Here is a 21,661-nt window from a genome sequence, read left to right as displayed (position 1 = left end):
ACAAACTCAAAGCTAACATCATACTCAGTGGTGAAAAGCTGAAAGCCCTTCCTCTAAGATCAGGAACAAGACAAGAATGCCCATTCTCAACACTTTTATTCACCACAGTATTTGCAGTGCAAGCCAGAGAAATAAGGCAAGGAAAGAAATAAAAGGCATCCAAACTTGAAAGGAAGAAGTAACTGTCACTATTTGCAGATGACATGATATTATATATAGAAAACTTTAAAGTCTGCACCAAAAAAAAAACCACAAAACTGTTAGAACTAATAAATGAACTCAGTAAAGCTGTAGGATACAAAATTAATGTACAAAATCGGTGGCATTTTTATACACTAATAAAGAACAATCAGAAAGATAAATTTTTAAAAATCCCATTTACAATTGCATCAAGAAGAATAATATACTTCGAAATAAATTTAACCAAGAAAGTGAAAGACTTGTACAGTGAAGACTATAACACAGTGATGATAAAAGAAACTGAATAAGACACAAAGAAATAGAAATATATTCTGTGCTTATGGATTGGAAGAATCAATAATGTTAAAGTATCCATACTACCCAAAGCAATCCACAGATTCAATCCAATCCTTGTCAAAATTCCAATGGCATTTTTCACAGAAACAGAACAAACAATCCTAAAATTTGCATGGAGCCACAAACAACCCCAAACACACAAAACAATCTTGATAAAGAAGAACAAAGCTGGAGGCATCATGTTCCCTGATTTCAAACTATATTACAAATGTATATTAATCAAAACAATATGGTATTGACATAAAAACAGACACACAGATCAACAGAACAGAATAGAGAGCCCAGAAAACAAACCCATATAAATATGGTTAGTTAATTTATGACAAAAGAGCCAAGAATATACAATGGGGAAAAGACAGTCTTTGAATGAATGGTGGTGGGAAAACTGAACAGTCATATGCAAAAAAAGACTCTGGACCAGTATGATACACAAAAATTAACTCAAATGAATTAAAGACTTGAATGTAAGACCTGAAACCATAAAACTCCTAGCAGAAAATATAAGAAGTAAGCTCCTTGAAATTGGTCTTGGTGAGGATTTTTTGGATTTGACACAAAAGGAAAGGCAACAAAAGCAAAAATAAACAAATGGGACTACATCAAACTAAAAAGCTTCTGCACAGCAAAGGAAGCCATCAGCAAACAAAAGGCAATCTACTGAACACTAGGAAATGTTTACAAATCATATCTGATAAGGGGTTAAAATCCAAATACAGCCATACCCTTTAGATATTGTGGGTTTAGTTCCAGACCACCACAATAAAGTGAATATTGCAATAAAGCAAGTCAAACAAATTTTTTGATTTCCTAGTGTATATAAAAGTTACGTTTACACTATACTGTAGTCTATTAAGTATGCAATAGCATCATGTCTAAAAAAACAACACATATACCTTGATTAAAAAATACTTTATTGCTAAAAAAATGCTAACCATAATCTGAGCCTTCAGAGAGTTGTAATCTTTTGGCTGGTAGAGGGTCTTGCCTCGAAGAAGTCTGTAATATTGCTAGAGTAACCAAAATGTGACACAGAGAGGGGAAGTGAAAAAATGCTATTGGAATATGGTGGATAGACTTGCTTGATGCAGTGTCGACACCTTCAATTTGAAAAAAAAATGCAATATCTGTGAAGTACAATACAATGAGGCTTGCCTGTATATAAAGAACTCATTCAACTCAATAGCCAAAAAAAAATTCACTTGAAATAGAAAAGAGCAGAAGATATGAATAGATATTTTCCAGAGAATATATAGAGACGGCCAATAGGTACATGAAAAGATGCTCAATATTACTAATCATTAAGGAAATACAAATTAAAAGCACAATGAGATATCACCTCACCCCTGTTAGTATGGCTATTATTAAAAAGACAAGATATAATCAGCATTGGTTAGGATGTGGAACAAAGGGAACCCTTGTATATTGCTGGTGGGAATGTCAATTGGTATAGTCACTATGGAAAACTGTATGGAGGTTCCTAAAAAAAGTAAGATAGAAAACTACCATATAATTCAGCAATTTCACTTCTGGGTATTTGTCACCAAAATCCACCAAAAACACTAATTTGAAAAGATATACGCAGCCCCATCTTCATTGCATCATTAGTTACAATTGCCAAGATTGGAAACAACCTACATGTCCATCAATAGATAAATGGATAAAGAAGATTTGAGATAAAGATATATAGATACACATACATCTACACCTACATACATCTACATACATACATACATATACGTGCATACACACACACAATGTAATACTATTCAGCCATAAAAAAGAATGGAATCTTGCCATTTAGAACAACATGAATGGACTCTGAGAGTGTTATGCTAAGTGAAATAAGTCAGACAGAGAAAGACAAATACTGTATGAGTTCACTCATATGTGGAATGCAAAAAGAAACACAAGCTCATAGATACAGAGAATAGATGGTTGGTTGCCAGAGGTGGGGGGTGAGGGTGTGGATGAAATGGGTAATGGGGTTCAAAAGTTTCAAGCTTCCGACTATAAAATAAGTAAGTTATGGGGATATATTGTACCACATGGTTACTACAGTTAATAATTCTGTATTGCATATTTGAAAACTGCTAAGAAATTAGATCTTAAAAGTCTTCATCACAAGAAAAAGCATTTTTGTAACTCTTTACGGTGACAGATGTTAATTGGACTTCCTGTGGTGATCATTTTGCAATATATACAAATATTGAGTCAATGTTATAAACTTAAAGTCTATATTTATAATAATGTTATATGTCAATTATACCTCAATAAAAAGTACTATAATAAAAAGAAAAAAGAAAATGAAGATCTTCTGAATACCTATGAGTAAGGTTATTCACAAGCACTATCACATTTAATCCTCACAGCAATCCTATGAAGTAAGTGTTGTTATCCCCTTTAGCCAAATGAAGAAATTGAGGCTTAGAGGAATTAAATAACTTGCCCAAGACTCAATATTGTTCTAAGCTGATGTGGGGGGACAAGGTTCTATTTGAATGCAGGTGCACATGATTTCAAAACTTCATTTCTTCCTAAGACAAGCCCACTTACTTGCAAAACGGAACAAGATTCTTTGTTGACATGAGGCAGGCAGGACCACCTATATATCTGTAGGACTTATGGGAACTATTTCCAGAACTGAAGAAGGGTCTACCTCCTTCATCCTGGACCAGACACCAGCCCGTTTTTGCCAACAGGTTGATGTGTTCCCAGGGTTTTTATGGGACTGGCTTGTGTTTGAAGCACTGGACTAAATCACCAAGTACAGCTAGAGTAAGTGCCAAGAACAGAGCCCTGAGCCTCCAACATTTAAAGGCCTGGTGAGGAGGGGGTTTGTAAAACGTTCAAAATGGAGCAGCCACTGGGGTTGCAGGAAAACATATAAAGACGGTTGTTAAACACTTAGAAAATAGTATTTCAAGAAAGATGGAGTAGTCAGCAGTAACGAATGTTACTGAGAGGTTGAGTAAAATAAGGCTAGAGAATTGACCACTGGTTTAGGCAAAGTCGAGGTACTTGGTGACCTACTTAAGACAGTTTCAGTAGAAGCAGATAACTGAAGCCCAACAAAAATGGGTCTAAGTTACCTCTTTTTCTGAGATTAAAAAAATAGAACATCTTACAGTATTCCAGATACTGCCTACCATACTGTCATTTTGAGCACAGGTTAAGAGAATGTTTTATTTATTTCTGTTTTGTAACACTTCCCTGCTGTATTCGGATACATAGTTCCAGAATTAATACCTCCATGGAAGGATCTGCCATGGCAGATTTCCAGAAATCATATTATTATAAGTTGTACTCCTTCCTACATCCAAGACTAGGATGGTTCTTTCTGTTATATATTCCAACAGCACATTGTATTTTCCCTTCCCAGCACCTGACATTATTTTAGTTAGTGGTGTAGTTATTTTTTAAATATCTACCTCTCTGGCTTGACTGTGAGTCAAGGACTACTCACCGTCCTTTCCCTTATTCTTGTTACTGCTCGTTTCCTTATTCTAACAGTGCCTGGCACATAACAAGAACTCAACAAATCTTAGTTACTGTATATTTGTGAATGAATGTGTGACTTTTAAATCCTTTTCCCCATATGGGACAGAGAACTCAAAACCAATCTTCCATATGATTTGGAATGCTTCCCTTTGGCCACTTTTACCATTGCCAAAATAAGAAATTAACTAAAGTTAGAGTTTTTCACCAGATGAAAATTTAAAGGCAATAAAACAGAATAAAACCTGAATATTTAATAACATATTTTAAAGAATGGTGAGGAAGCTGAACTTCTCCGTGGAGAGCCATGTGGTACATTTGAGAAAAATCAAATGCAGCAAGGAAATGGAGAAAGGGACCAATTCACTTCGTTGTGAGATTCCATTATCCTTTAACTTGCTCTGCAGAGTGAGGAAAATTGGATTACCAGATTATAACAGTCTATTTTGCCTTTGCTGACCACGTATTAGAGAATATGTATAGACACCAAGTATGGGAGGTGGCTAAATTACATATGTATTATAGAAGTTAGTATAATAGATAGTTTGCTGTATTTTTGCTTTATACTTTCCATTTGACACTGTTCTGAAGATAAGGAGCTTTAAAAGAAAACTGCCACTAAATATAAGGATCTTTTAATGGAGCCTGTCTCATCATTACATTATATATCATTTTATTAATGTCATCCCATTTTACTCAAACGAGTTTATTGTTGCTGATGATGTTCCAAAACGATTAATATGATAAAAAGTATTAGGAGGGTATATTCTGCCTCTAAACACACACACACACACACACACACACACACACACACACACACACAAACCCCTTATTTAAAAAGCATGTAAATAAAGTCAAAACAATGAGGACAACAGTACCGATGCCTACTGGGAGGCTGCATATATTGATTTTTTTAAATACATCAAATGTTACCATGTAAGGGCCCTTTTAGATGGCCCAGAGTTCCTGATCTCCTCCTTTAGAATTTCACATTTGCCTTTCAACCCAAGGTCTGCATTTAAGTAAAAATCACCGAGTAAATAATGATATCTCAACTTGAATTCTATTTTTACTATATTTTTCTTTTAATTAATTATGTTTCTGCATTGTTTTCTAACTTAACAGCTACTTGAAAACATATAACTTTCTGATTTTAAGGATTTAAAAGTCACTCATTGATTCACAAATATATAATAATGAAAGTTTGTTGAGTTCTGTACTAGAGAGGAAAAGTATCATTATGCTTATTTTAGAGATAAGAAAATGGTTAATTAGTGATTGCTTTGCTACGTCTAGTTAGTGAGTAGAAGAGCCACAAATTGAAAAAAATAGTTTTAATTACATGTATTATAAATAAAAATCACAACAATTACATTCAGTGTTTTTGGAATACCTATTATATGTGAATGCTATACCACACATGAAGAATTCATTGATGGGCAAAAGTGACATAATTCCTGCTCTGGTGGGGTTTACAGTCTGTACCACCATATTGTCTCTTCTATGATCTTAATTGCTATATTATTTTACTAATGATTCAGTAATATCACTAACATCTCCTTAGTTTTTCTCTTAAAAGGGAATTACAGTAAGTCCCCTACATACGAATGAGTTCTGTTCCAAGAGTGTGTTCATTAAGTCTAACAAATTTAGCCTAGGTACCCAACTAACACAGTTGGCTATATAGTACTGTACTGTAATAGGTTTATAATACTTTTCACACAACTAGCACATAAAAAACAAACACAAAAAATAAAGAAAATATTTTTAATCTTAGAGTACAGTACCTTGAAAAGTACAGTAGTACAGTACAACAGCTGGCACTTCTTAGCATCATCAACTACATCACTGCTGCTTTTATGCTTGCTTCTGGACATCCTGGGCTTGAAATAAAGATACTGTACTACTGTACTCTATTCAGTACTGTAAAGTACACAAAAGCTCAACCAGTTGTAGAGGATGCATATGTGTACGCCAGACATGTGAACTAACTTAGATGATTGGACAGGTTAATGCACATTTGCGTCTTTGAAAGTTCGCAACTTGAAGGTTCGTATGTAGGGGACTTACTCTATATTAAGAATTCTGTAAATTCTGGGCAGCTGGGAAAGAGCAGCCTAAGCCATGAAAAATAATACAGACTACTAGGCAAAAACATTCCTTAAGCAGATTTCTTACCTACTATAGCTCTTTGTGCAATTTAATTTGCAGTTGACGTTTATTTTCTTTTTCTCTGGGATACTTATCAAAAAGAAAAAAATCTAAAGAAAAAAATTAGAAGTAGTGACAAATAAAATTTTATTTTATTTAATATTTGCTTAATGTCAAGTATCTCTTGAAGAACTTATTAAAATATGGATTCCTGGGATTCTTCTCAGATACCCTATTTTATTGGGTCCCAGGTGGTCAAGTTCCCCAGGTGATTCTTAGGATCAGGGCAGTTTGGGAAATATTGAACTAGAATCAAGCAAGTATAAGAAAATGTATGTTTCCTTCTTTATGTTTACTGCACTTTTCATGAATTTCAAGTAATCTGATTTACTAAATGCCCCATCTGAATCAACAAATGTGTTTTAAAAGTAACAGATTCAAGACCCATTGATTTTCCAGTTAACACAGTGTGAAAGAATAAATTGTGAGATGACTCGACTCCATGTATAACCTTCAATGAAACACCATATTCCAAACACCTTAAGACGTTAAAAAAATACCAAGAAGCACATCATAGATTGATTTTTTTGCCTGTAATTATTTGTGAATTATGTATACCTTTAAAGAATAAACATTTCTAAAGTGGGAACACATTAAAACAAAAATCACATAATGCAGTATCGATTCTAATAGGGTAGCTTTATGGCTACAATATTATACAGTTTCAGGGGTCATCATTCCTATTATTGTGTATGACCACGTGAAGCAGGTAGTGCCAATAATAAATCTAACCCAGTTCTATACTTGTTGGATACCAAATTCATATCAATTTAAAGGTTTTATGAAGATTAGGTACTAGATTCCAAATATATCACAAATACAGAATATTTTTCTCCAGAAATTTAGACTTCATGTATTCTTTTTTTACTGGAGGTAGGGAAAACATTGAAATCTCAAATACAGATATTTTGACTATGCACAATTCATATATCCATCTCTCTTGTATATCTATCCATCCACCCAACCATCCTTCCATCTACTCCTTTTTCATCCATTCCAAAATTCCATCTCCTCCTGATCTACATAAGATCATATACTACGTTAGATGTTTATCTATTTCTCTGATCTTGTAAAATGTTATTATTGTGATGTGTGTTTACTTTAAATTTACTTAACTAGTATTATGCTATACAACACCTTCTGTTTCTTTTTTTTTTCCACTCATCAGTATGTTTTTAATTTCTTTCCATGTTACTAGGTAAACAACTCACTCATTTCTTCTAACTGCTCCATAATATTCTATGGGTAAATCCACCACATTTTATGTATCTATTCTTCTATGAAAGACATAAGGATTGCCTCCAACTTCTAAGTATCACAAACAATGCTAAAGTGAATATTCTACTAAATATCTTCTTAGGGATCTTTGTGCAAATATGTCTAATATATAGATCTAATATCAGGATTGCTGGTTCCTAGTTTCCATGCTAACCAAAAGTTCATGAGAGCGCCAATGTCTCCATTTCCTCATGAAATGGAGACATTGGCATTATGTAGTTTATTAATTTTTGCTGACCTGTTAGATATAAGATTATAGCTCACTGATGTTTTGACTATATTACTTTAATTAATAATGAGTTTAAGAAACTTCTCAAAGCTTATAAGCTTCTTGAGTAAGCATTTTTATAAATTGCCTGTTTGTTTTTTGTGCCTATTGTTTAAAATGGAATATCTATCTTTTTTGGTTGCTATTTTGGAATTCCTTAGTCCTTTGTCAGCTTTTGACACTGCAAAGATTTTTTGCAATCTTTCATCCTTCTCACAGTGTACATTTATAATAAATTGTCAATTTTAAAATAATTAAATAGATCAATTTTTCTATTTAAAATTTGTGCTTTGGAATTTTAAAAAGTCTTTCCTACCATGCATCAGAAAGGTATTAACCTATACTATCATTATTATTACATTAACACTTCTCTTTTTCATCCTCTTAAGTTCACATTGGATATGGTATTAGGCAAGAAACCAGCTCTTCCCACAAACCCCTAACCCCTAGCTCCATATGGTGAAACAATTTTCCTTACACTCTAAATGTCTGTTCCTTTTCCTAGTAATCTATGTGCCACAATGTTTAGTGTAAAGAAATTCTGTTGTTCTTGTATTTGTTGAATGAGATTTATTCTTATGTGAACCAATAGCTTTTTGTAGATTCTGTTAGTTTTCCTACACGTATAGTCATATGACTCATAAATTATAACAGTTCTTTTCTTTTCTAATTTATATTCTCATTTCTTCAACTATTATGTTACACAGCAGTATTAATAGGATAATTATCTGTATTTCTCAAATGAATGTACCTAAATTTCATCTGTTAATGTTAGCCATAGTTTTTTTTTTAATGTAAACTTAAATAAAAATCTGTTCCATTCCTAATTTTTTCAGAGTTTCTTTTTTAATCGTAAAGAGGCATCAAACTTAACCATACACTCATTCTACATATATTGCATAAATGTATGATCTTCCCCCTTTAGATAACTATTATAGTGACTTATATTGATAAATTTTTTTCCTAATGTCAAACAATCCTTGAATTCCTGGGATAAGATTGTTTGATCTGGTTGTATTTTAAATATGCCATTTGATAATTTATTTAGAACTTTAAAACAGTGTTCATTTACAAAATGTGTCTATAATTTTCTTTTCAAATATTGTCATAATCCAATTTTAGAATCAAGATTACACTAGTCTTACTGGCACAACTTACTCTGCATGTTGTTTATTCTCTCAGAATTTATTAAGGTTTCATTTGTGGCTTAATTTTTGACCTCACTTTGTTAGAAAAATTGAAATACACAATGATGGAAACATAACAGTCTAATAATTTTTGAGGTTTTGGATTTTCACGTCCCTGTCTTCTTCACCAATAAATAAGATACCACTCATTTTGAACATTTTATAGGAATTTATATATTGCTTATGAAGCTGGCACTTAAGAAGAAACTTCCTACTTATAAACTTTCTTCCACATATTTTATAATAAAATTTAAAGAAAAGTTAAGCTTAAAATGTGTCTGTATTTACTTAGTTCTAGTGTAATGACAATAATCACAGGAGGTAGTGAAAAAGTACCTTCTTTTCAGAATGAACATCATTCCCTAAACTAATGCTACTGATTGCATAAGAAAGTCCATTGCAAGGGAAAAAAAATCTAAGAAAAGTCAGGGACACTTTCTAGCTAGTTACTTAAGGATTACTATTTAACTAACATCTCAAGAGTTATAGAATTGAAATTTTTCCACTTGTAAATTTCAAAGTCACATTTTATTTTAAACTTTCCTTTTATTACTGAATTATTTAGAATTGGCTAGAGTAAAAACAAAAGAAAAAACAAACAAAAATAGCTATGGCAACTTTTTTGGCTAAAATAACAAAAAGTACACATCTACAAATCAAGGGAAACTTTCTGAAACTTGACATGCATACGTTCATGTAAGTTGCCAATTTAAGATATTGTGAAGGGTGTTTTCTTTTTTCTAAAAAAGTTTTCAGAAGATATCTTGGTCAAAATTTTTAAACGAATAGCAGTAACATACTGCATACATACAGATATTTTTGCATAGAAGTTCTATTAAGTAAGCAGTTATTCACTGATTTCTGCTACTGTATGTGAGGCACAGAGCTATGTACTACAAGTTAAATAATAAACAAAATAGTTTCTATTGTCACTAAACTCAATGTTTCCTGTGGGAATCAGACAAGTTGAAGGACATTTTAAGATGTGAAAAAATAGAGGGTGCTTTGACCACATGGTACAATCGAGTTTGCATTATATATAGTAGAAATAGAAAAGCAGAGGAAAGAAAGGCATTCTTCTGTTCTTTAAAAGCATTATGATATTCATTGCACTATTATTTGTAAAAGTGAAACACTGGAATTGATATGTAAATTGTGGTGTATTTATGTGATAGGTAGCTGTAAAAAAAAAAAAAATCAATAAACTGTACCTAAATGTATCAGAATACATAGTTTGCAAAACGTAACACCAAGCTTTAAAATTTACAGAATCATTCCTACCAAATAACTAAACGTTTTTTAGTCTGGTACTGGAGTTAGTACATGGAACCATATCACTACACTGCTTGTTTGTACAAGTGTGGTATATGAGAGAGACATACTCATATACTCAAATGGTTAATAGACACGTATAATAAATGTTCATGAAGATGAACCAGAAAGCTAATATCAAATTAATAATAGAGACTGCCTCAGAGGTAAGAGGCAGGGAAATTTGTTTTGGGAGGGAAACAAAGGGACTCTATAGGCACTCTAATATGCCAGGCACTAGTGTAGGTTCTGAGGACACCTCAGGGAACAAACGACAGTTTCTTTAAGATAGAAAAAAAAAAAAAAAGACCAAACATTTCAAACAGACTTGAAAATGTATTGGCTTGTCCTCTCCTGGAAGATCATCTGTATGAAAAGAAAATCCATAATCTGAAGGTTGCTTTAGGTGCAACAGCAGGGGAACTAGTTGGACAATCCTAACGGTGATTACTACGAAGCTGGAACACATTCATTTTATTAAGTTCCACGTAAGGAGATCCTCTATTTGGGGGTGAGTGGGAAAGACTTTTTAATACTCCAAATTTTAAATAGAAAAATTGGTCTATTTGATTATATTAAAAATGAGAATTTCTTACAAATGTACGCTGTGACAAAGATAAAGATGAAGGATTGTGAACATCTTTGCAATGTCAAAAGCTGACGAAGAGCTAAGTAACTTTAGAATAGCAACCAGAAAAAGAGATTCTATTTTAAAATATAAGCACAAGCTATGAATAGGTAATTTATAAAAATGGTTACTCAAAAAGCTAATAAGCTTATGAGAGATTCTTAAACTCATTATTAATTAAAAATACAATTTGAACATTGGGCTAGTTTATAGATTGATCCTCATGTGTCTTTATGCAAGAGATCAATCACCTATGTCCACATTGCCACACCTGAGTTCTTAGTTTTGCTAAACTGAAGGACAAACATGGGCATGGTGATTCACCCAAGGTAAAGGCTGCTCCATGAGTGTGCAACCAGCCTGTTTTAGCTATTTCTTCTAACTGCAACAATTTCAACTTACCTCTCAAGTTTGTTTTTCATTTTTATTCTGAGCACTATTTTTATATGGTTCTTCAAAACCCCTCTGGAGAAAGAAAGAGAGCTTCTACATTTAAATAATCAGAATTATACTGTGCCTAACAACCCTGAAACTCTTGTTTCTTGGTTTCAGGCATTACATTATCTAGAGAGAACTCAGATGAAAACAGAAGTGGCATGAATACTAAAAGTATGTCTTGATGAAGAAACTGAGAGTTGAAGAGGCTGACTACCTCATCCAAGGCGACCAAACTAATAAGCAGTAGAGCCAGGATCTAAACTCAGGGGTTCAAACATCATGTTCTTGACCACAGACTTTGAAGTGGAGTCAGTGAAGTAGAATATAAATAAGTTACAGAGTGCTGTTTTTATAAAATTTCTTTCTTACTAATTATTTAATCAACTGTACTCTGTGTAAAGCACAGCGTTGAACACTGGGGCTACAAAGATGAAACTCACAGCCTAGTAGGGAAGACAAGCCAGACAAATATTACATTATATTCCTAATAAATGCATCACGGTAAGTGTGCTAGTGGTGACATGTCAGGGTATCATGAGAGCAGACAAGAGCAACTCCGGCAACTCCGGCTTCGAGTTAGCCACGAAGGGGTTTGGGGAGGTGAAGCAAATCCAGGTAGATAAAAACAATGCGGATGGAGGCATCATGGAGTTTAGTGTCCTGAATCACAGAAAGCAAGGGGAAAATTACATTGAAACAAGGAAAGCTAGTCAGAGCTCACATCTTAGAGGACCTCTGAATAATTGCAAAGTTTAGACTTAATCCCATGAGTGAATGGGGGTTACAGATAGGACAGTCATATATGTTTTAAATAGATAGTTTGGGAGGCAGGTTGGAAATGGATTTGAAGGTCTATTAGTCAAAATAAGCCAAGTTTGTTGTGGTAACAGATAAATCTCCTAACCTCAATAAGTTACTGCAGTAATGGGTTATTGCTGAAGCTGGCTGGATAGCCGTCCTCCACCTGGAATCCATACCATGTGTGCCCTTCCAGGTTACTACGCAGAAGAGAGAGAGCTGGAGGAAACTTCAGGATGTTTTTATGGGTTGGGACTAGATGTAGCTTTCATCAGTTCCTCCCATATCTTGTCCAGGACCCTGCAACACTACCCCATACAACTGCAAGAGGCTTTAGGCAAGGACTGAGAGTCTCCTATGATAGAGCACTTCTTTCAGTCTTGTTTATAAAGGGCCAAATAACCTGTAATTTATTATTGTATCGTTTGAGAAAAGTAACTGTTTATTCATTCATTCAATTTATTCGACAAACACATTTCTGAGCACCTACTATGATCTAGGCACTGTTGCAGGTACCAGGGATACAGCATTGTTCATGTTACTTTCCTCTCCACTCACGATGATATGTGTAAGGACAGAGTAACAGAGTAAGTGGGGTGGAAGGTGCAATATGGGCAGATCCTGGGTCTTACTGCCATTGAAAGGACTTTGAACATGACTAAAATGAAGGGACTTTAGAATATTATGTGGAAAAGAATGACATAATCTGACTTACTTTGTAAAAGGATCATTCTTGCTGCTCTGTTAAACATAGGCAGAGGTTGTAGGGTAGAAGCACTGATCTCTGTTAGTAAGTTATGTAGTAATCCAAGTGAGCAACAATGGTGACTCAGACCAGGTGGGAGCATGAAGGTGGTGAAAAGTGGTTAGATTCTGGATGTATTGTGAAGATAAGGTGTTTGATTTTGAAAATAAAGTCATCAGAATTTGAGGACAATTCAGATGTATAGTGTGAAGGAAAAAGGTCTTAAAACTTGAGCTCCTGGGAGAATGGGGTTACAGTCAACTGAGGGGAGATAAGCCTTAATTATTAAAATTTTTCCAAGATGGTTCCAGAAGGGCTCTAGGGAGTATTAGTTTCTTAAATTATTCAGGCCCAATGGGTGCTTTCTTTAGAATTTCAAATGATAACAATGTTTAAGGAAAAGTCTTTTTCTTAGATTTAAAGCTTAGCTCCAAACAATCTCCACATGGACAAGATTTGATATAAAATCTATAAATCTTCCCACATAAAACGAATACCAGTTAGTTAGAAAATCATGCAAACATTGTTTTTGAAGCCAAATAAGCAAATATTAAGCTATATTAGATTCATTTTGACGTGACAATTTATTTGCTTTTTATTAGAGGTATGTTTGCTTTATGGGAACTGCACGTATTTCTATATATCTTATATAAATAAAGCTGTTATTTTACTATTATTAGTATTAACATATTAGAAAGACACTAAATAAGGTATGACACTTGACCGTGATGATTTGATTCATCCACTGAGTGTGAATTAGTAGGAGAGGAGGTCATATTTAAGTTGGATTTTTTGAAGGCAGAGGATGGGGGAAGAACATTTTAGGCAGACAGAACAGGATAAACACATGAATGTAAAAGAAGATGGCCAGTTCATAGAAAATAATAGAATTTAGGGCTCACGAGAGGGACCAGTTTGAGTTTGGAATTGCAAGGAGTAGGAAATTAAAGGTGGTAAAGCCTGGTAAGATTATTATAAAGTTATGTATGGGTAACTTATATGGTATAATAAAAAGTTTAATTTTTATATTTTGGGTAGAATAAAGATGATGTTGAAAATGTAGAGGAAGAATTGAAAGAGCTTTGTGGGAGGAAGACAGAGAGTAGGGAATAGACAAAGGGAAGACATTAGAAAGCCACCCAAGGGGAGATTTGAAGTCAGAGAAAATTTAATCCCTAGAAATCCCAGAGAACCAAGTTTCCAAACAAGAGCACACATAGTGGGAATGTTAAGCTAAAGTTAAGAACAGTTATGTGGTTTTATGTTGTTTTGCTTATACAATGACAGACTCCAGCTTTAATGTTTTCTCCTATTAGGCTAAGGAGTCAGTGACCCCAGAAGGGATGAATACTGTAAGAAACCCAGCCTGAAACCTAGCTTGAAAGAGTCCTATGCGCCTTCATCCAACATCGGCTTTCTAGAATCTGCCCCACTCAACTAACCAGGAAGTTCCACAGGTAACTGCATGGTTTTCAATATCTATTTGAGCAACTGCATTCTTCAGAGAAGTGGATAGACAATAGATACATCTTAAAGAGCCATCCCCAAACAATAGTTCTATAGAAGTAATAGCGATATATAAAAATCATAGTGTGCATTAAAAAACTTCAATGCAACAAAAAGACACATCACATATAAAGAGAAGTAATATATGAAATTACATAACCAACAAAGATTAGTATCCAAAATATATTTTAGAATTTTCTACAGATTAATAAGCAAAAGACAGGCAAGCCAAGAGAAAAATCAGCAAGGAATTAATAGGCGATATACAGAAAATAAAACTGAAGTGTTCATTGAGCATATGTGAAAAGACGTTCAAACTCACCAGTATTAAAACAGTGTTCATTTCTGAAGGAAGAGGAAGGGAGGAGAATGGAATTTGAAAGAGCTACAAAGTGAAATGCCAGTTTATGTCTAACATTTAATGGCTTTAAACAATAAAGAGCAGAGCAAATATTGCTAAATGTTAACAGTTGGTCATCTACGTGGTAAGCACATGCATGTTTGATTTACTTTCTGTATTTTCTTTTTAGAAATATTTCTTAAAAATAAATTTACATATGTGACAATGTTACCATCCTGTTCTATAAATATGTCCCAATCTATCAGTTTTATGAGAAAAAATGATAAGGGAGGCAGATGAATTAGGGGAAGGACATAGAAGTAGGAGTTGAAATCCTAAATTCTAGTCCCAAATCTGCCACTTGCCCACTGTGTGACCTTGAGAACATCATTTAATTCTTTTGAAACTAACTCCTCACCTGAAAAACTTGAACAACAATATCCACCTTTAATACATGAAGTTATTTTAAGGAGTGAATTATTTCACTCTCATATATAAGAAAGTGATGTTCAAATGTGAAGAAAAGATATGGAAATTCTTAAAACCTGCAGTTAACATGAAGTTGAATGAACATACTTTCCCACTTACTGTCATTCTAAACTTATGGAAGCAGACATTAGAACAGAAAGTAGACACACATCTTTTCTTACCGGGTCTATTAGCTGGGAATAGAGTTCATGGCAATTGTCAAAAATATACTTGTACGTAGAATCCAGGCAAGCCCTGACACAGTCTTTCACCACCACGCTGGCCTTTGGGGGGCTTTGCAGCTCCAGAACCTGGTAGACAAAATATTTTCTTAAATTCAAAAATAAAACATTGTATAAACCATACAAACAATCAAACAATATTCAATAAACACTTTTAGTTGAACTTTCTGTATTCAGGAGAAATGTGGTCTTAGAAATGTTTTAAATGTTTAAACACCCACCTTAACGTCCTAATATAACAACTCAGAGAAAACGAGCATAGTTGTAAATATTCAAATAGAAATACTTAAAGTGACCAATCACAATATCATTCATTCATTCCATTCAACCAATCAACAAATATTTATCATCACCTACTATACATCGGACAATGGTGATACTGCAGTGAGCAAAAGAAACAAAAATCCCTTTCCTCGTGAAGCTAAATTTTAGTAGATGATAAACAAAAGAAATCAGTAAAATATATTACATGATGTTGCATGCTGAAAAAAAAAATAAACCGAAGAAGAGGGATAGAAAGTGTTTCAGTGGAATAGAATTTAATACAAAGGACTTCAATAGGAGATCAATTCAGAGAAGTAACAGGATGGAACCAGTGGAAAAATTGCAAATAGACTACTCCAAGAACCTTGGCTTTGAGCAAGGTGGGAAGAAAGTAGACTATCTGAGCAGAAGAGGAAAGTGACCTATTTTTTTAAAAGGCTCCCTTATGCTGCCATAAGGCCGGCTATGGACAAAGCAGAAAGACCAGTGATGAGAAGAGCTCAATAATTCAGTCATGAGAAGACAGTGCTTGAACTATGGTAGAGCAAGGAGTTGTTAGAAGAAATTCTATTCTGGTTAATTTTGGAAGGAACGGGTAACAGAATTTGCTGACAGATTGGGTGAGCAGTGTGAGAGAAAGACACCCCAAGTATATGATCAGGTCACCCAAGACGGCTGTCCTCTTGCTCTCTGGACATCTCCTGCTCCACGAGTGCCTACTTCAGCCACACTCTACTACCTGACTGACCTTCCTACATACTTGCCCCAGGCCCCAGCTAATGATTGGTCTAACTTTAGCCCCGATGGAAACCTATCAAAGGGGTGGTGAGGGATATGCCCCTCTGCTGGTTTCCCTGGTAACTGAGGGGCCAACCTGACATCAATTCCCCTATAACTGGTAACCTCCCCTTCCTCCCAGGAGTGAAGGCTGCCTTCATGGCCGGCCAAGAGCTTGGAGCACACAGTGAGGTCTCACTCTAGGACCTTGCTTCAGACACATAAGATCCCCCATCCATTAAACCATTGACGTCTCTGTTGCTGATTCCGGATTCTTTCTTTGGTCTTGAAGATGGGCAAGTACAGGCCTTGTCGGCCTATGGGGGGTGGCCTAACACCAAGGTTTTAGTCCTAAATAACTGGTACACTGGAGTGGTCTCAACCTAGATGAGCAAGACTATCCTTAGAAGATCAGGAGCTCAGTTTATGACAGGTTAAGATTGAGAAGCCTGTTATGCATACAAGTAGATTTCAAACAGACATTTGGGTAAATGAGTCTGGAGTAGTAGAGATGCCTGAGCTAGTGATATAAATTTGAGAATTATTAGCTTAGAGAAGAATTTAAAGAAATGAGACTAGATGAGTATGGACAGAGAAGAGAAGGGGTCCAAAAAAGAAATGCTGGGTAATTCTAGCCCTATGACATTAGACAAATGAGAAAGAACAAAGCAATGGAGAAGAGAAAAAAGGCAGCCAATGAGATAGGAGAAAAAAGAAGCAAGAGGGGTGTCCTGGAATCTAGAGAAGAAAGGCTTTCCTGGAGGAGGGATTGATAAAATATATTACGTGATACTGAACACTGTAGGATGAAGACTGATGACTGACCACTAGATTCAGCAAAGTGATAGTCACTGGTGATTTTGACAAGATCATTTTTGGTGAAGTGATGGATTAAAAGTCTAATTGGAGTAGGTTCCAAAAATAAGGGTGGATTTGAAGATTTAATATTTAAAAATTTTTAGTTCTCTAAAGATTGATCTATAGATTTAATGCAATCCCAACCAAAATCCCAATAAGAACTAATATAATCTATTAAACAATTCTGAAAAGTAACAAAAAAGGTGGCGGACTAAAACTATCTAATTTTAAGATTTGTTATAAGGCTTCAGTAATCAAGACAGCATAGTAATGGTAAAAGTATAGACATTTGGACAGCATAGAGAGTCCAGAAACAGACCCAAACAAATATGATCAATTGATTTTTTATAACGATGCAAATGAAATTCAATGAATAAGGGATGATCGCTTCAATAAATGGTGTGAAAACTACTGAACATCTATATACAAAAAAATGATCCTGACCCATACCTCACAACTTATTAAAAAAAAAAATTCTCAAAATGAACCCAGGATGAAACATAAAAGGTAAGATAAAACTTTTAGAAGAAACACAGAAAAATCTTTGTGACCCTAGTTTCATCAGTAGCACTACCTGTAAATAGAAAGACTGATAAAGTAGACTTTATCAAAATTAAAAACTTTTGCTAGGCAAAAGATAGTTTTAGAGAATGAAAAGACAAAACACAGACAGGGAGAAAACATCAGCAAATAAAGTACCTGACAAAAGACTTGTATCCAGAGTAAATAAAGAACTCAATACTCAACAATAAGAATGAAGAGTGGGCAAAACATTTCAACAGACTGTTCACAAAAGAAACTCAGATGGCAAATCAGCTCAAGAAAGCATGATCAACACTGTTAATTAATATAGAAATAAAACTAAGACCATAATAAGATATAACTTCATTCCTATTAGTGAAACTGAGCAGGACCCTGTGGGGCTCCTGGTCATGGAAGTCTTTCTCACCCCAATTTCTTGTTTGTAGGGAATAGACTCCAGCCTCCATGACCCTCCCTGAGTTCCAAAGGGCAGATTAGAACAGTTGCTAATCAGGGAAGGGAGGGGATGCCCAGACAAGGGAGGAGCAGTCAAGAAACAAGAGTGCAGCCTTGGGGCCAGGTCATGGCTCTGCCTCAGGGATGCACGTAACAATATCTTTAAGTTCTTTATAGAACTAAAACCCCCAACAAGTGGAAGATGCCAGCATTCTTCATTCCAGATTAAAGGAACCAGAGAAGCTCTTCAAGAAGGCTACCAGGTTAAAGGAACCACAGAAACTCATCAGACTACCTGAGGCCAGATTAAAGGAGTGCAGGCCCTTCACACACCCTAATCTTACCTGCAACCTCACCCTTGAGCTGTTGCTATAAAACTCCTTGCCAAATCCTCCCAGGTAGGGACACATACTTTTCGAGGGCAGGATCCCACTGTGTCCCTGCTTTGCCTGGAAAAGCAATAAAGCTATGCTTTTCTACTTCACCCAAAACTCTGTCTCTGAGATTCGATTTGACACTGGTGCACAGAGGCCGGCTGAGTTTTTGGCATCATTAGAATGGCTAAAAAAATAAAATCAAATCATGGAAAATGCCAAGAGCTTTACCAGAAGATGTAGAACAACTGAAATTGGCATTTCTTGTAAAGTTTTACATACATTTACCAAATGACCAAGGAATCTCTCTCCTTGTTATTTATCCAACGAAAGTGAAAATTTATGTTTACACAAAAATATATATATCAATATTTTTAACAGTTTTATTTGATATGACCCCAAACTGGAAATAACCCAAATGCCTGTAGATCATATATAACAAAGAATTACTACTCAGCAATAAAAAGGAATGAACTGTAGATACACTCAGGAAGAAGGCTGAATAGCCAATATGTTACACTACATAGATTATTATTTCATTTACACGATGTTCTGGAAAAGGTAAAACCATAGGGGGACAATAACAGATCAGGAGGTGAGAGAGAGATTGACTATAAAGGACTAGCACAAGGGAATACTGGAGGCTAATAGGACTGTTCTATTCTATATTTTTATTGTAGTGGTGGTTAATACAACCACACATGTCAAAACTAATAGATCACTATGACAAAAAGAGTGAATTTTACTGTCTATAATGAGGAGAAAAAGACAAAAGAAGGAGAAAACTTGTTCAGAAGACAATTCAAGAAAATAAATTGGAAAGAAAAAGTAAAAAGGACTATTTTAAAGGGTTTTGGTATTAAAGGAAAAGAAGGATAAGGGTAGTAGCTGTAGAAGAAAATGGAGTCAAGCAATATTTTTAGGACTGGAAATAATAGCACGTTTGGTGATGGGGAATATCCAGTAGAGTGTGGAAGACTGATAATTCAGGTGAGTGAGGAAGATTGCTGGACCACTGTTTTAGTAACTCAGGAGAAGAAATTAATTACATCAGTGGAAGATACAGCTTTTTTTTTTTTTTTAAGGAGAACAAACAGCTAAGCTATCATAATAAAAAAAAGAAGGAACAGAATATGGACACAGATGCAGCTAAGTAAGTAGATGGGTGGGTGGTGGGAGCATGTGGTCAGACCTTGAGGAAGCTCTCCAGTAGTTGCTCCTGTTTTTCCAGTGAAATCAGAAGCAAGGTCATCAGCTGGTAGTGAGGGTGGGGGAGGAGGACTTGCAAGTTTGAAATGATTTTTCAATTCAATGATTTTCAATTCAAATGATTTTTCAATTCAATTTGATTTTTCAATTCAAATGATTTTTCAATTTCAAACAAAACAAAAATGATTTGTTTCCTATACACTGCAAGGCTGGTGACTGAGGAAAGGCAGATATTGAGCACTGTGCTGGCACTCTCCTCCCTCACTCCCATTTTCCTACCCCCCTCAATGGCAATGGCAGGCGTCACTTGTCAATGAGAGCCTGGATCAGTTCTATCACCCTCTATGCACTGTTCCAGCAGCTACTGCCAGCAGATCAGAATTGATGTAAATTCTATTCATGCCAGTCACCTAATTTTACCATGACTTCAAACCAAATGAATTTTAATTGAACTTTAAAGGATGGATGGTTTATACAGTATGGTTTTGTTTTCTTTCTCTCTTATAAAATACCAATTTTATTGTTTTAGTGAAGATAATCACGGGCAACTGAAAAGAAGAAAAATAATTATTTCTAATTTTATCTGTACAGGAATTTCCTGAATAAAAAATCATAAACTCTCTTTCAAAGGGCAAAAATGTTTAGCCCATAGCCTGACAAGTAGTTTTAAGAAAGGCTTTACATGAATTGTCCGGCTAGCCAAATTATAATTGCAGACAACTTGCTATTAAAGCAGAGAAGATATACCTAAAAAGAAATATTTGCATAGGTTGGTAGATAACAGTTAATTATACCAATGGATTAAACAATCACACATATTCCTATATAGACATTCTCAGTGCAGGAAATGGGAGTTGCTACAATAAGGGTAAACTTAAAAGAGACTACTCTCTTGCAATGAAAAAATCGGCAAGACATCTCAGTTAAAATTGAAATGCAAAGTGAACTCCATTTCCATTTAATGTTCTTAGGGATTTTTTTTTTTCCGGTAAGTGTCACGTCCACTCACTAGAGAGCTCTGTTTAAGATGAATTTAACTTAAAACTAAATTTGAGCCAAATGTATCAGAATATCTTAAGTGTCTAGGATAATCTCTTTTTCAACACACATTATGTTGGAAGATTCATTTAGCTCAGGCAAAGGCACCACATCTTAATCAATGGGGATGAACAGTATTGATCAAGAGAAGGGTAGCGCTTCCCTGGTGGCGCAGTGGTTGAGAGTCTGCCTGCCGATGCAGGGGACACGGGTTCGTGCCCCGGTCTGGGAAGATCCCACATGCCGCGGAGCGGCTGGGCCTGTGAGCCATGGCCGCTGGGCCTCCGCGTCTGGAGCCTGTGCTCCACAATGAAGAGGCCACAACAGTGAGAGGCCCGCGTACCGGGGGAAAAAAAAAAAAAACAGAGAGAAGGGTAAAACCAGACTCTACCAGGGAATAAATGTATGTCACACGAAGACAGCGACAAAAATAAAAGATGTACCTTCATCCTAAAAAAGGTGATACTTGTTAGCAGGTCAACAGTTGATTTCAGGTCTTGCAATCTTTCAGCATTGCTGGCGGGAAAGTTTTCCTGTTTAATTAGGAAACAGAAAATGGGTAAATTATCAGCATTAAGTCTCCAGTGGCAAATAAACTACAACTAACTTTCTGTGAAAGAAAATGGTAAGTAAACTGTGTAAAATTTAAAAAGTATCACCACAGTATTCTCACAATATTTTTACTGTAAAATATCACAGAAAATAAACAAG

General features: G+C 35.1%; 1 protein-coding gene across 1 annotated transcript in view; it reads right to left on the bottom strand.

Moving 5' to 3' along the window:
• UNC13C (unc-13 homolog C) overlaps positions 1-21,661 on the bottom strand; it is a gene marked incomplete at both ends in the record, with an annotated part of 576,078 nt that overhangs the window by 254,237 nt on the left and 300,180 nt on the right. The window contains 2 exons of the mRNA XM_082648355.1: positions 15,393-15,521; positions 21,394-21,483. Of these exons, the coding sequence (XP_082504481.1) occupies positions 15,393-15,521; positions 21,394-21,483 (219 nt within the window). The remainder of the gene's footprint in view (positions 1-15,392; positions 15,522-21,393; positions 21,484-21,661) is intronic.

This window comes from Grampus griseus (genome assembly GCF_964374135.1).
Source record: "Grampus griseus genome assembly, chromosome: 2".
Lineage (NCBI taxonomy): Eukaryota > Metazoa > Chordata > Mammalia > Artiodactyla > Delphinidae > Grampus > Grampus griseus.
This window is presented reverse-complemented; position numbering and strand designations above follow the sequence as displayed.